Source organism: Procambarus clarkii, chromosome 41 (assembly GCF_040958095.1).
Source record: "Procambarus clarkii isolate CNS0578487 chromosome 41, FALCON_Pclarkii_2.0, whole genome shotgun sequence".
In the NCBI taxonomy this organism is placed as follows: domain Eukaryota; kingdom Metazoa; phylum Arthropoda; class Malacostraca; order Decapoda; family Cambaridae; genus Procambarus; species Procambarus clarkii.
The window spans coordinates 986,458-1,003,338 of NC_091190.1; the positions used below are offsets into that span (position 1 = coordinate 986,458).

Here is a 16,881-nt window from a genome sequence, read left to right on the forward strand (position 1 = left end):
TGGGAAGATCATTCCACATTCTGGGTCCCTTGATTTGTAGAGCATTTCTAGTTTGATTAAGTCGTACTCTAGGAATATCAAAACTGTATTTATTTCTGGTGTGGTGCTCATGGGTTCTGTTACAACCTTCAATGAAGCTTTTGAGGTCAGGATTGGCATTACAGTTTAGCGTTTTATATATGTTATATTTATATATTTATTTATTTTATTATGTATAATACACATGAGATGTCGGAAAATCCGATACCATTTAATAATCATACAGATAATAACTGTATTACCAACAAGTTACCCATAGAAAACGTAACTTGTAGTGGAATTACCGTCTATAGAAAACGGGATATCATCACCACATACTATTATAATTCACCAGCTATTCTGCTGGGAATTGTTCTTAAATACATTAGTCTTTGGACTTTACCATCATAAAAACATCTTATATAAATTAACTTAATTATCAATATTAAAGTAGAGTAAATGTGACCCTTCTATCACTTTCTGAAATCTGGACAAAGTAGGCCAGGAGTGAGGGAGGAGGAGGGCACCCATTGTTGTGTCACCTCCGAGACGTGTGGAGCAAATTCGGCTCCTATCATTCTGGACAATGTCGGCCAGTAACGTCAATAGGATGGAGTGTTAAACAGCCATTGTTTATATTGAGACCAGAGGCTCACACGGGAGCAAATTCGGCTCCTGTTAATTTACTTGGACGTAGTGTTATGGAAACCAAAGGTACCATCTCCAACACGATGTCTACAATTCAAGTTAAGTCTATCCGAAACCCGTTTATCATTCATTTATGGCCATTAATGTCAGGATATAGGGTGACCCGGTTAGATCGCGAAATCGCCTCAAACTAAAGGTAATTAAGCCAGGTCTTCATGTTCCATGTACTGTATAGTGTTTTCTCTGATATAGCTTGTCATATATAGGTATCTGGCTTCACAGCTAGCGCACTTTTGACAGGTCAAGACGAGGATGCAAGATTTGTGCACCAGTTACTGGGTGATATGGAAGCTACCTCAAAGAGGATAATTTGGTGTCTACACTCTAGTTATACCTGGTGGACTAACCTGCTGTACTATAAGATAAGGAACCTCTTCAATGTATGTAGTTAATTTTGTAGTTTGATTGGCTGCATATATATATAATAAACCCCCCTAATGTGTAGAGGATCGATTTGTGAGATTAAGAGATTATTGCAGAAATACAGTCCACTTATCATTATACAAATTGCTATCGAAGTATATAAATTAACGTAAATATAAATTCATATAAATTAAATAAATATAAATCTCACAGGTCGGTTCCCACATTATTTGGTCATCTTCGAACCGGATGACGGATTATTTGATCCTTTGAACCCACATTTGGTCATCTTAGTACCGGATGAACCAGTTAACCAGTGGATTCATTAAATATACTAGTGCAGTGTTATTTAAACAAAGCCAGCAGTCAAGACGGCAGCGTAGCCTCGAGGGAGCTCAGGAGCCTCCCTCAGCCCAGTTCAGCTTCGTCAGCGGTTTCATGCACACCCACAGATATTTGGTGGCGTGTTATTTCGTGAAATGACAGCGCTAATATAGAATCCAGCCAAATTAGTGACTGTGTCTTCGCGAGATTGTTCACGAATTTCGTGGTGTTACATTTCGCGAGAGATTATCTACGAATTTTGTGGACTTTATTTCGCGAGGTCACTAATAATATTTAATACTTCTAGATAATATTAGAAGTTTCATAGAGGCTAATTAAGAGGCTATTATCAATAATTGTGTATATTATTTCTCCAAAATAGAGAATTATTTAATATATATTGCACTAGTGATCACAGTATAATATTTACTAATTGCCAACCCACAACAGGGTAGGATATGACTAGTTGAACTATTATTGTTCATCCTAGTCCCATTATTACAATAGTCAGTTGTACTATATTGAATAACCTAACACCATTAATGCATGGTCCAGACCCTATTTTGGGTGTAATTTTTAACAACTCGAGTTGAGTTGTATATATAATAATTTACTTATGATCATTACACCTTTGAGTGATTAATTAGTGTCTCTACCATCCTAGGGTGATATAGAAGAGCTAACCTAAAGGTACTTCCAGTGACACTGGTTTATCACTCAAATCATTAGTGTGAATGATTGTGTATATATATAATGTGTATTAATTTTAAGTGCTAACCTCTAGTAGAGGTAGGATTATTGCCTAGTGAGTTCAGAATTTACCCTAGGCTACCATCAGTGCTTGTTCAGTATTATGAGCAGCCCAAATACAAGCCCCACAAGGCTTCACCAACTAGCCAGTATGGATAATGCAGGGAGAATGAAAAGAACCCTTGCAGGTCTTAAAGGCCACTTAACAAGACAGATCAAGAAATGTGAAGATTTGTCACAACAATCTCAAGTTGATTATGCTGACCTGGAAAGCTATTATCAAGCAGCTGCAGGTAAATTTGAGCAAATCAAATGCCAAATGGCTGTCCTTGTGGGGACAGACTACTACCATCAATTCATCGGTAGCCCTACTAAATATCAGGGTATAACCATGTTAAACTCTGCAGGAGGTAAATTACTCTCAGGCCCAGTATCAAGCCTGAGGAGACCTATGCCTGCAGATAAACAATACTAGTAGAAATCTAAATTTGTCAGCTGATTATATTTCTCCAGTAGCATTATACTAAGGAGATTACAGCTGACTATAGTAACAGAGGTTGATGTTAGTATCATCATTTGAAGCTGAAGATGAGTTCATGAGGCCTCAGTGGCAAATCAGTGAACAGTAGCTAAAACAGCTACAAGTCACTGCGACCAATGTCACTGAACCCACTGCAGTCTCAGAACCATACTTTACTTTAATGATGAGCTATTCAATCTTCTGAATCAATTAACTAAATTAAACCCCAATAAATCTGATGACTGATTTGATACATTTATTATTTAATCAAGATGTATTCCATGGGCCTCAGTGTTTATATATCAGTGACCAGTTACCTGAACAAACTTCAAGTTATATCTAATGTCACTGATCTCACTGCAGTCCCTGAATCATACTTGACTGTAGTACTTGATCACATCCAGTCTTCTGGGTTAAATAATATGCAATAAGGCTTGAATATTAGCCTTTCAAGAGTTGACAGGGAAATGAAATCGCATTAGACTTCTAACCCCTGCAACTCTAGTACGGGACATCCGTCCTGTACGAACAGACACACAAATGTGTGATTAATCTAATAATTCGAAGGAGGAGTATCGGTGTTCGTCTGTTCTAAAGAGGACTTCGACCCGTGAGCAGCCCCCTGGGGAATTATGTCGGAAAATCCGACACCATTTAATAATCATACAGATAATAACTGTATTACCAACAAGTTACCCATAGAAAACGTAACTTGTAGTGGAATTACCGTCTATAGAAAACGGGATATCATCACCACATACTATTATAATTCACCAGCTATTCTGCTGGGAATTGTTCTTAAATACATTAGTCTTTGGACTTTACCATCATAAAAACATCTTATATAAATTAACTTAATTATCAATATTAAAGTAGAGTAAATGTGACCCTTCTATCACTTTCTGAAATCTGGACAAAGTAGGCCAGGAGTGAGGGAGGAGGAGGGCACCCATTGTTGTGTCACCTCCGAGACGTGTGGAGCAAATTCGGCTCCTATCATTCTGGACAATGTCGGCCAGTAACGTCAATAGGATGGAGTGTTAAACAGCCATTGTTTATATTGAGACCAGAGGCTCACACGGGAGCAAATTCGGCTCCTGTTAATTTACTTGGACGTAGTGTTATGGAAACCAAAGGTACCATCTCCAACACGATGTCTACAATTCAAGTTAAGTCTATCCGAAACCCGTTTATCATTCATTTATGGCCATTAATGTCAGGATATAGGGTGATCCGGTTAGATCGCGAAATCGCCTCAAACTAAAGGTAATTAAGCCAGGTCTTCATGTTCCATGTACTGTATAGTGTTTTCTCTGATATAGCTTGTCATATATAGGTATCTGGCTTCACAGCTAGCGCACTTTTGACAGGTCAAGACGAGGATGCAAGATTTGTGCACCAGTTACTGGGTGATATGGAAGCTACCTCAAAGAGGATAATTTGGTGTCTACACTCTAGTTATACCTGGTGGACTAACCTGCTGTACTATAAGATAAGGAACCTCTTCAATGTATGTAGTTAATTTTGTAGTTTGATTGGCTGCATATATATATAATAAACCCCCCTAATGTGTAGAGGATCGATTTGTGAGATTAAGAGATTATTGCAGAAATACAGTCCACTTATCATTATACAAATTGCTATCGAAGTATATAAATTAACGTAAATATAAATTCATATAAATTAAATAAATATAAATCTCACAGGTCGGTTCCCACATGAGAGAATGTGCAGTGACTTAATGTCTAACATATTCAGAGATTTGAGTAGGGGTACCGAGTGATGTCTGGGGCTAGAGTTGGATATTGTCCTAATAGCAGCTTTGTGTTGAGTAATTAGAGGACGTAAATGATTTTGGGTAGTAGAGCCCCAAGCACAAATACCATAGTTGAGATATGGATAGATAAGGGAGTAATAGAGAGTCACCAGGGCAGGGCGGGGTACATAATATCTGATCTTAGAAAGAATGCCAACAGTTTTCGAAACTTTTTTCGATATATTTAGAATGTGTCCCTTTAGAATGTATTTATATTCACCCAACTCATTCATATACAGTATATGAATGAGTTTGCGTGGCTATAAATAGGAGCTGCCTCATATGGGCCAATAGGTCTTCTGCGGTCCCTGAGTTCATATAATCCACACATTGTTGGGTCGGCCCCCAACCGGCCGGACGAGCGGACACCATGTACCAGCACATGTACGAACGAAAGGGTATGAATGTATAACGTTCTCAGTGAACGAAGTTGTTATCCGAAACTGCAGTCGACGACTTGGATACATCCAACAAACTTTGTAAAATCTCTTTATGTATGTACCTTACCTAAATAAACATTTATTTAATTATTTATTTATTTATATTTATTTATGTGTGGTCCCGGGGTGGGGTATGGTCGGTTCGGACACGAGACGATTCGACTGAGCTCGTGTTCTGCTTGTTAAAACCGTATAGTGTATATATATATATATATATATATATATATATATATATATATATATATATATATATATATATATATATATATATATATATATATATATATATATATATATATATATATATTGTTATGCTAGGCTGAATTAGCTTAGGTTAGGATGTAATTTGGCTAAGTTGGGTTTGGTTAAGTTGGTGTGGGTCAGGCTGGGTTGAACTAGGTAAGGTTAAGTAGCCGCTGGGCGAATTGTGTTGTGTTTACTCCCGCTCCCTCAGTGTTGCTCCAGCCTCCCGCCCTCAGTGTTGCTCCAGCCTCAAGCCCTCAGTGTTGCTCCAGCCTCCCGCCCTCAGTGTTGCTCCAGCCTCCCGCCCTCGGTATTCTCCAGCCTCCCGCCCTCGGTGTTGCCTCCCGCCCTCAGTGTTGCTCCAGCCTCCCGCCCTCGGTGTTCTCCAGCCTCCCGCCCTCGGTGTTCTCCAGCCTCCCGCCCTCAGTGTTGCTCCAGCCTCCCGCCCTCGGTGTTCTCCAGCCTCCCGCCCTCGGTGTTCTCCAGCCTCCCGCCCTCGGTGTTCTCCAGCCTCCCGCCCTCGGTGTTCTCCAGCCTCCCGCCCTCGGTGTTCTCCAGCCTCCCGCCCTCAGTGTTGCTCCAGCCTCCCGCCCTCGGTGTTCTCCAGCCTCCCGCCCTCGGTGTTCTCCAGCCTCCCGCCCTCGGTGTTCTCCAGCCTCCCGCCCTCCTGTATCTCCCGCCTCGGTGTTCTCCAGCCTCCCGCCCTCCTGTATCTCCCACCTCGGTGTTCTCCAGCCTCCCGCCCTCCTGTATCTCCCACCTCGGTGTTCTCCAGCCTCCCGCCCTCCTGTATCTCCCACCTCGGTGTTCTCCAGCCTCCCGCCTTCCTGTATCTTCCGTCCTCGGTGTTCTCCAGCCTCCCACCCTCCTGTATCTCCCACCTCGGTGTTCTCCAGCCTCCCGCCCTCCTGTATCTCCCGCCCTCGGTGTTCTCCAGCCTCCCGCCCTCCTGTATCTCCCGCCTCGGTGTTCTCCAGCCTCCCGCCCTCCTGTATCTCCCACCTCGGTGTTCTCCAGCCTCCCGCCCTCCTGTATCTCCCACCTCGGTGTTCTCCAGCCTCCCGCCCTCCTGTATCTCCCACCTCGGTGTTCTCCAGCCTCCCGCCCTCCTGTATCTTCCGTCCTCGGTGTTCTCCAGCCTCCCGCCCTCCTGTATCTCCCACCTCGGTGTTCTCCAGCCTCCCGCCCTCCTGTATCTCCCGTCCTCGGTGTTCTCCAGCCTCCTGCCCTCCTGTATCTCCCGCCCTCGGTGTTCTCCAGCCTCCCGCCCTCCTGTATCTCCCACCTCGGTGTTCTCCAGCCTCCCGCCCTCCTGTATCTCCCACCTCGGTGTTCTCCAGCCTCCCGCCCTCCTGTATCTCCCGCCCTCGGTGTTCTCCAGCCTCCCGTCCTCCTGTATCTCCCACCTCGGTGTTCTCCAGCCTCCCGCCTCGGTGTTCTCCAGCCTCCCGCCCTCCTGTATCTCCCACCTCGGTGTTCTCCAGCCTCCCGCCCTCCTGTATCTCCCACCTCGGTGTTCTCCAGCCTCCCGCCCTCCTGTATCTCCCACCTCGGTGTTCTCAAGCCTCCCGTCCTCCTGTATCTCCCACCTCGGTGTTCTCCAGCCTCCCGCCTCGGTGTTCTCCAGCCTCCCGTCCTCCTGTATCTCCCACCTCGGTGTTCTCCAGCCTCCCGCCCTCCTGTATCTCCCACCTCGGTGTTCTCCAGCCTCCCGCCCTCCTGTATCTCCCGCCCTCGGTGTTCTCCAGCCTCCCGCCCTCCTGTATCTCCCGCCTCGGTGTTCTCCAGCCTCCCGCCCTCCTGTATCTCCCTCCTCGGTGTTCTCCAGCCTCCCGCCCTCCTGTATCTCCCACCTCGGTGTTCTCCAGCCTCCTGCCTTCCTGTATCTCCCGCCTCGGTGTTCTCCAGCCTCCCGCCCTCCTGTATCTCCCGTCCTCGGTGTTCTCCAGCCTCCCGCCCTCGGTGTTCTCCAGCCTCCCGCCCTCCTGTATCTCCCGCCTCGGTGTTCTCCAGCCTCCCGCCCTCCTGTATCTCCCACCTCGGTGTTCTCCAGCCTCCCGCCCTCTTGTATCTCCCGCCCTCGGTGTTCTCCAGCCTCCTGCCCTCCTGTATCTCCCACCTCGGTGTTCTCCAGCCTCCCGCCCTCCTGTATCTCCCACCTCGGTGTTCTCCATCCTCCCGCCCTCCTGTATCTCCCGCCCTCGGTGTTCTCCAGCCTCCCGCCCTCCTGTATCTCCCGCCTCGGTGTTCTCCAGCCTCCCGCCCTCCTGTATCTCCCTCCTCGGTGTTCTCCAGCCTCCCGCCCTCCTGTATCTCCCACCTTGGTGTTCTCCAGCCTCCTGCCCTCCTGTATCTCCCGCCTCGGTGTTCTCCAGCCTCCCGCCCTCCTGTATCTCCCGTCCTCGGTGTTCTCCAGCCTCCCGCCCTCGGTGTTCTCCAGCCTCCCGCCCTCCTGTATCTCCCGCCTCGGTGTTCTCCAGCCTCCCGCCCTCCTGTATCTCCCACCTCGGTGTTCTCCAGCCTCCCGCCCTCTTGTATCTCCCGCCCTCGGTGTTCTCCAGCCTCCTGCCCTCCTGTATCTCCCGCCTCGGTGTTCTCCAGCCTCCCGCCCTCCTGTATCTCCCACCTCGGTGTTCTCCATCCTCCCGCCCTCCTGTATCTCCCGCCCTCGGTGTTCTCCAGCCTCCCGTCTCGGTGTTCTCCAGCCTCCCGCCCCCCTGTATCTCCCGCCCTCGGTGTTCTCCAGCCTCCCGCCTCGGTGTTCTCCAGCCTCCCGCCCTCCTGTATCTCCCACCTCGGTGTTCTCCAGCCTCCCGCCCTCCTGTATCTCCCGCCCTCTGTGTTCTCCAGCCTCCCGCCCTTGGTGTTCTCCAGCCTCCCGCCCTCCTGTATCTCCCGCCCTCGGTGTTCTCCAGCCTCCCGCCCTCCTGTATCTCCCGCCCTCGGTGTTCTCCAGCCTCCCGCCCTCCTGTATCTCCCGCCCTCGGTGTTCTCCAGCCTCCCGCCCTCGGTGTTCTCCAGCCTCCCGCCCTCGGTGTTCTCCAGCCTCCCGCCCTCGGTGTTCTCCAGCCTCCCGCCCTCGGTGTTCTCCAGCCTCCCGCCCTCGGTGTTGCTCCAGCCTCCCGTCCTCAGTGTTGCTCCAGCCTCCCGCCCTCAGTGTTGCTCCAGCCTTCCTCCCTCAGTGTTGCTCCAGCCTCCCGCCCTCAGTGTTGCTCCAGCCTCCCGTCCTCAGTGTTGCTCCAGCCTCCCGCCCTCAGTGTTGCTCCAGCCTTCCGCCCTCAGTGTTGCTCCAGCCTCCCGCCCTCAGTGTTGCTCCAGCCTCCCGTCCTCAGTGTTGCTCCAGCCTCCCGCCCTCAGTGTTGCTCCAGCCTTCCTCCCTCAGTGTTGCTCCAGCCTCCCGCCCTCAGTGTTGCTCCAGCCTCCCGTCCTCAGTGTTGCTCCAGCCTCCCGCCCTCAGTGTTGCTCCAGCCTTCCGCCCTCAGTGTTGCTCCAGCCTCCCGCCCTCAGTGTTGCTCCAGCCTCCCGTCCTCAGTGTTGCTCCAGCCTCCCGCCCTCAGTGTTGCTCCAGCCTCCCGCCCTCAGTGTTGCTCCAGCCTCCCGCCCTCAGTGTTGCTCCAGCCTCCCGCCCTCAGTGTTGCTCCAGCCTCCCGCCCTCAGTGTTGCTCCAGCCTCCCGCCCTCAGTGTTGCTCCAGCCTCCCGCCCTCAGTGTTGCTCCAACCTCCCGCCCTCAGTGTTGCTCTAGCCTCCCGCCCTCAGTGTTGCTCCAGCCTCCCGCCCTCAGTGTTGCTCCAGCCTCCCGCCCTCAGTGTTGCTCCAGCCTCCCGCCGGCGCGCTGCTTGAGCCTGTAGCAGCCTCCCGCCCTCCTGTATCTCCCGCCCTCCTGTATCTCCCGCCTCGGTGTTCTCCAGCCTCCCGCCCTCCTGTATCTCCCACCTCGGTGTTCTCCAGCCTCCCGCCCTCCTGTATCTCCCACCTCGGTGTTCTCCAGCCTCCCGCCCTCCTGTATCTCCCACCTCGGTGTTCTCCAGCCTCCTGCCCTCCTGTATCTCCCGCCCTCGGTGTTCTCCAGCCTCCCGCCCTCCTGTATCTCCCGCCCTCGGTGTTCTCCAGCCTCCTGCCCTCCTGTATCTCCCGTCCTCGGTGTTCTCCAGCCTCCCGCCCTCCTGTATCTCCCGCCCTCGGTGTTCTCCAGCCTCCCGCCCTCGGTGTTCTCCAGCCTCCCGCCCTCCTGTATCTCCCGCGCTCGGTGTTCTCCTGCCTCCCGCCCTCCTGTATCTCCCGCCCTCGGTGTTCTCCAGCCTCCCGCCCTCCTGTATCTCCCGCCCTCGGTGTTCTCCAGCCTCCCGCCCTCGGTGTTCTCCAGCCTCCCGCCTCGGTGTTCTCCAGCCTCCCGCCCTCCTGTATCTCCCGCCTCGGTGTTCTCCAGCCTCCCGCCCTCCTGTATCTCCTGCCCTCGGTGTTCTCCAGCTTCCCGCCCTCGGTGTTCTCCAGCCTCCCGCCTCGGTGTTCTCCAGCCTCCCGCCCTCCTGTATCTCCCGCCCTTGGTGTTCTCCAGCCTCCCGCCCTCCTGTATCTCCTGCCCTCGGTGTTCTCCAGCCTCCCGCCCTCGGTGTTCTCCAGCCTCCCGCCCTCGGTGTTCTCCAGCCTCCCGCCCTCCTGTGTCTCCCGCCCTCGGTGTTCTCCTGCCTCCCGCCCTCCTGTATCTCCCGCCCTCGGTGTTCTCCAGCCTCCCGCCCTCCTGTATCTCCCGCCCTCGGTGTTCTCCAGCCTCCCGCCCTCAGTGTTCTCCAGTCTCCCGCCCTCGGTGTTCTCCAGCCTCCCGCCCTCGGTGTTCTCCAGCCTCCCGCCCTCGGTGTTCTCCAGCCTCCCGCCCTCGGTGTTCTCCAGCCTCCCGCCCTCAGTGTTCTCCAGTCTCCCGCCCTCGGTGTTCTCCAGCCTCCCGCCCTCGGTGTTCTCCAGCCTCCCGCCCTCGGTGTTCTCCAGCCTCCCGCCCTCGGTGTTCTCCAGCCTCCCGCCCTCAGTGTTCTCCAGCCTCCCGCCCTCAGTGTTCTCCAGCTTCCCGCCCTCGGTGTTCTCCAGCCTCCCGCCCTCGGTGTTCTCCAGCCTCCCGCCCTCGGTGTTCTCCAGCTTCCCGCCCTCGGTGTTCTCCAGCTTCCCGCCCTCGGTGTTCTCCAGCTTCCCGCCCTCGGTGTTCTCCAGCTTCCCGCCCTCGGTGTTCTCCAGCTTCCCGCCCTCGGTGTTCTCCAGCCTCCCGCCCTCGGTGTTCTCCAGCTTCCCGCCCTCGGTGTTCTCCAGCTTCCCGCCCTCGGTGTTCTCCAGCCTCCCGCCCTCGGTGTTCTCCAGCTTCCCGCCCTCGGTGTTCTCCAGCTTCCCGCCCTCGGTGTTCTCCAGCTTCCCGCCCTCGGTGTTCTCCAGCCTCCCGCCCTCGGTGTTCTCCAGCTTCCCGCCCTCGGTGTTCTCCAGCTTCCCGCCCTCGGTGTTCTCCAGCCTCCCGCCCTCGGTGTTCTCCAGCTTCCCGCCCTCGGTGTTCTCCAGCTTCCCGCCCTCGGTGTTCTCCAGCCTCCCGCCCTCGGTGTTCTCCAGCTTCCCGCCCTCGGTGTTCTCCAGCTTCCTGCCCTCGGTGTTCTCCAGCCTCCCGCCCTCGGTGTTCTCCAGCCTCCCGCCCTCGGTGTTCTCCAGCTTCCCGCCCTCGGTGTTCTCCAGCTTCCCGCCCTCGGTGTTCTCCAGCTTCCCGCCCTCGGTGTTCTCCAGCCTCCCGCCCTCGGTGTTCTCCAGCTTCCCGCCCTCGGTGTTCTCCAGCTTCCCGCCCTCGGTATTCTCCAGCTTCCCGCCCTCGGTGTTCTCCAGCCTCCTCAGCGATGGCAACAGTTTCTGTGTCTAAGGTATAAACCAGCTTCGTATTTCTAATATACTTGTATAACAGAAATATTGAATTAGTTCGCTGACAAATGAAGTGTTGTTGTGGCCAGTACAGGTGAAGTATTATTATTAGTAGTAATGGTAATGTCTTCTCACAGATATAGTAACATAGGATACAAACCCACACTTGTTTATGTGTGAAATTTATGCAAGGAATTTACACCAAGTCTTTCGCAGTCTGAGTGTGTGGTTAGGTCTTGTCAAGGTCTGAGTGTGTAGTTAGGTCTTGTCAAGGTCTGAGTGTGTAGTTAGGTCTTGTCAAGGTCTGAGTGTGTAGTTAGGTCTTGTCAAGGTCTGAGTGTGTGGTTAGGTCTTGTCATGGTCTGAGTGTGTGGTTAGGTCTTGTCAAGGTCTGAGTGTGTGGTTAGGTCTTGTCAAGGTCTGAGTGTGTGGTTAGGTCTTGTCAAGGTCTGAGTGTGTGGTTCGGTCTTGTCAAGGTCTGAGTGTGTGGTTAGGTCTTGTCAAGGTCTGAGTGTGTGGTTAGGTCTTGTCAAGGTCTGAGTGTGTGGTTAGGTCTTGTCAAGGTCTGAGTGTGTAGTTAGGTCTTGTCAAGGTCTGAGTGTGTGGTTAGGTCTTGTCAAGGTCTGAGTGTGTGGTTAGGTCTTGTCAAGGTCTGAGTGTGTGGTTAGGTCTTGTCAAGGTCTGAGTGTGTGGTTAGGTCTTGTCAAGGTCTGAGTGTGTGGTTAGGTCTTGTCAAGGTCTGAGTGTGTGGTTAGGTCTTGTCAAGGTCTGAGTGTGTGGTTAGGACAAGACTTGCTCCTCAACGTCTAATGTGGCTCCTATCGTGGGCCCAGTCCTCTTATCCTTCTTGATGGTCAAGAAGGTCCAGTCCTCTTATCCTTCTTGATGGTCAAGAAGGTCCAGTCCTCTTATCCTTCTTGATGGTCAAGAAGGTCCAGTCCTCTTATCCTTCTTGATGGTCAAGAAGGTCCAGTCCTCTTATCCTTCTTGATGGTCAAGAAGGCCCAGTCCTCTTATCCTTCTTGACGGTCAAGATGGTCCAGTCCTCTTATCCTTCTTGACGGTCAAGAAGGTCCAGTCCTCTTATCCTTCTTGATGGTCAAGAAGGCCCAGTCCTCTTATCCTTCTTGACGGTCAAGAAGGTCCAGTCCTCTTATTCTTCTTGATGGTCAAGAAGGTCCAGCCCTCTTATCCTTCTTGACCATCAAGAAGGATAAGAGGACTGGCACATTAGACGTTTAGGAGCAAGTCTTGTCCTAACCACACACTCAGACCTTGACAAGACCTAACCACACACTCAGACCTTGACAAGACCTAACCACACACTCAGACCTTGACAAGACCTAACCACACACTCAGACCTTGACAAGACCTAACCACACACTCAGACCTTGACAAGACCTAACTACACACTTAGACCTTGACAAGACCTAACCACACACTCAGACCTTGACAAGACCTAACCACACACTCAGACCTTGACAAGACCTAACCACACACTCAGACCTTGACAAGACCTAACCACACACTCAGACCTTGACAAGACCGAACCACACACTCAGACCTTGACAAGACCTAACCACACACTCAGACCTTGACAAGACCTAACCACACACTCAGACCTTGACAAGACCGAACCACACACTCAGACCTTGACAAGACCTAACCACACACTCAGACCTTGACAAGACCGAACCACACACTCAGACCTTGACAAGACCTAACCACACACTCAGACTGCGAAAGACTTGGTGTAAATTCCTTACATAAATTTCACACATAAACAAGTGTGGGTTTTTATCCTATGTTATTATATCTGAGAAGACATTGCCATTACTAATAATAATAATGTAATTTATGTTAACACTTGTCACTTGGACTGCAACAAATCAATTTATTAATTATGTTAATATTTGTCACCTGGACTGCAATAATAAATAATCACGTACAACACTTGACGGTAACACACAAGTACAGTACAACACTATAATGTACACACAACACAATAATCAATAACTGCAAAAATAATTCACAGGTGTCAACTACACACAACACCCAATGACTTATTCATCCACTGGTATCTGGAAAGAATATAAAATGCACTGTATCACACAGATACTGAAATACTCAATAATGAAATAATGATATACTGTAATAATATAATATCAATACCAACACCGTACAACTCAAATGCACAAAAATATAAGATATATTAAATGTGTGGAGTGTGTATAACACTTACACCAATGACAGTGAACGGATACAGTATCACGCAGACTGCTGTACTGACATTTGTTCAGTTGCTTCTTCGACCAATCTACCTCTCACCTGTATCGGGTGATAACAATGCGGCTCGGATGGCTGATCCAAGACCAACACAAGAGAAAACACTTTAGGAACAAGAAAAATGTTTGTGCTCACTTTAGGGCCAGCCTGTCACTCACACCTTGCATACACACAATGTTGGACTGTAGATGCTCAGATATAATACTCCAGCAATTACTGCACGTGATGACATGCGAGTAACACAGTCGACACAGGGTGGCAGGTACAACTGGATCAACAGGTGTTCCGTGGCCGAGCGTGGCGCGACGAGCAAGCTGGGGTAGCGGTGGCGGCAGCTACACACAGGGTGGTAGGGTTAGCTCACACACACAGGGTGGGCTCACGTGGTAGGGTGGCATGGCTTGGTGAGAAAAAGGCCACAAATCGCTCTGAAAATAAAGTTATCTTGAGGTTATCTTGAGATGATTTCGGGGCTTTTTAGTGTCCCCGCGGCCCGGTCCTCGACCAGGCCTCCACCCCCAGGAAGCAGCCCGTGACAGCTGACTAACACCCAGGTACCTATTTTACTGCTAGGTAACAGGGGCATAGGCGTAAAGAAACTCTGCCCATTGTTTCTCGCCGGCGCCCGGGATCGAACCCGGGACCACAGGATCACAGTCCAGCGTGCTGTCCGCTCGGCCGACCGGCTCCCTTATCTCTCTCCGAAAAATTAATGGTAGCAGTGGGGAATCAATGTACAGTACTTCACTGATAACCCGGTCTCATTAATTTTAATATGAAGATGTTCACGATGATCACTGATATAACACTGGCAAGTCTCGCTGCTTCTTGCTGTGATCACGTGGTGACACAATCTCTCTCTTTTCTCAAGTAACTTAACCGGATTCTGCAGCGAATTGCACTAAGTGAAATTAGGCAGGTGACGAGATAATGTAATAATGTCATAAGGTGGGAATCTAGGCTACTGGCCAGTAGCATAGATCCTCACATCTGTGTGTAACGAAAGATGTCGACAGAATGCCGAGGCCAGGACCTGCTTGGCACTATAATGCTCTCCTTACCTTCTGTGCCATTATATGAAATTGACCAATGAGGCATTAGGCACTGAGGTCTAAACCAATCAGGACTGTTCCCTCCAAGTGGAGAGAGGCTGTAACGTCACAACTACATTATGGCCGAGGCCTAGTGTTTTTCTTGATGGTTGACTTCCTTCTACCTTTCTGACAGCAAGCTTGAGAATGTTCCTCCTCACTCCATTTCTTGACACTGGCTCCCTGGAGTCAACAAGTTGATATCACATAACAACCAGATAAAACTCCTTCCCTTCCCTGATATCCTTAAAAAAATACCTTCCTGATATCCCTAAAAAAAGCAAGAGTAATGCCAGTTCATAGAGGAGGCAGTCCGGCAGACATAAACAATTACAGACCATTATCAAATCTACCCATACAGTATTATCAAAAATATTTGAAAAAATTATTTACAAACAGCTCTAATCCTACCTCATAAAATTCAACATACTAAGCCCTCTGTTAGTTTGGCTTCTGCTCACAAAAAGAGTACCAACTATGCAATTATTAGTCTACTTGATATAATCTACACAGTCATTGACAAAAATGATTTCCCAATTGGACTCCTCATTGACCAGAGTCATGGCCTTTGATACTGTTAACTATAACTATCTCTTACTTGAACTTCACAATTATGGAATCCGAGGTCTTGCCCTGAACTATATTCGATCCTATCTTAGTGACAGACATCAATATGCAGCCATCAATGATATAACCTCCCCCACTCTACCATTAACTGTAGGGGTGCCACAGGGTAGCATCCTAGGACCTCTCCTATTTCTTATATACATCATTGATCTGCCTAATGTCTCTTAACATTCTTACACCTATATTATTTGCTGACGATACTACCTTCATCTACTTAGACCCCAACCCACACACACTAAATAATCTTGTAAATAACAAATTAAAAAAAGTCCACTCATGGATGTCAACCAACAATTGCACACTAAACATAGAAAAGACCTACTACATTTTATTTGGAAGTAAATCAACAAATGTAATTCAGCTTCGGATAGACAACGTTAACATCAGCAATACTAATGATGGAAAGTTCCTTGGCTTATACATACACAAGAGACAACTTCAGCACCCACATAAAACACATAACCAAGAAAGTCTAAAAAATGGTTGGTATACTATTTAAAATCAGATATTATGTTCCAAGCTCTCTTTTCATTATACTACACACTAATCTATCCCTATCTTACTTATGGTATCTGTGCGTGGAACTCAATCACTGCAAACCACCTCAAGCCCATCATCATCCAGCAAAAATCTGCTATCAGAACTATAACAAACTTTGCTTTCAGACAACACACAGCCCCTCTGTTTAAATCCCTAAACATGCTAAACATAAACTCACTCCATACATTCTCTTGTGCCATTTACATATACAAAACCTTGTTCCTAAATGCTAATCTTGATCTGAAACTTTTCCTTGATAGGTGTAATAGAACCCATGATCACCACACCAGAAATAAATATATCTTTGATATTCCCAGAGTCAAACTAAATCTGTGTAAACACACTATGCAAATAAAGGTACCTAGTCTATGGAACTTACTCCTAATGAATTGAAAAGCTGTCCAACCTATGCTTTATTCAAAACTAAAACCAAAAAATACCTAATTTTATCCTTATAGTTTCCTCCCAAGTGCTTTAAACTCTTAAAATTCGCTAAACTCTTGTGCTACCCACTTCCCCACCATATGTGCCTAAGCCATACAACCTCACCATTGTAATCACTGCTCTCATCTTATATCATGGATGTTATATTGAATGCATATATTACTACTATATACAGTACCTATAAATAATCCTCATATTGTACCTGTTGATAATCCACAAATTTTACTATAATGTACCTACTAAACTTTTCAAATTTTCTTACAATGTGCCTGTTAACATTTTTCAATTTTGCTAGAAATTCTTGTGGTCGATCTCGAACCTATTGATGTGACAATGTGTATTGAATTTTGTAACTAGCTCATCAAGATTGTAACTTGCTTAGCTAAATGAATTATGGGGTTCAGTCGCTGAGCCCATTATGTGCCTCTGTAACCCTTTCCACTACCGCCCACAAGATGGATATGGGGGTTGCATAAGCAATGAACTAACTAAACTGCTAGAAATTACGCACTTAAATTTAACGGTTAGATGAAGGATCTGCCCGAAATGTTGTGTGTGTTAGTGGTTTTACAAGAATATAAAAAAATCAATGCTATGTACTCTCATAAACCCAATGTATCTTGTATATATATAAATAAATAAATGTATACTTCTCGCTGTAAATAACAAACAATTAGACACACAATGGCCCCTTGCACTACCTTGGCCTCCTGATGAGCTGAGCTCTCCATAGATACCCAACAAAGTATACTTAAGTCTTGCATTAACAAAACTTGACCTTGTGCACACACACTGTGCACTTGAGAATTCAACTGTTACCGTGCACTCAC

General features: G+C 48.7%; 1 protein-coding gene across 1 annotated transcript in view; it reads left to right on the forward strand.

Moving 5' to 3' along the window:
- The first annotated feature begins 11,041 nt into the window (after positions 1–11,041).
- The window catches only part of LOC138373054 (origin recognition complex subunit 3-like), an 88,208-nt gene continuing 82,368 nt past the window's right edge, over positions 11,042–16,881 (forward strand). Inside the window, exon 1 of the mRNA XM_069339074.1 lies at positions 11,042–11,065. Coding sequence (XP_069195175.1) covers positions 11,042–11,065 — 24 coding nt within the window. The remainder of the gene's footprint in view (positions 11,066–16,881) is intronic.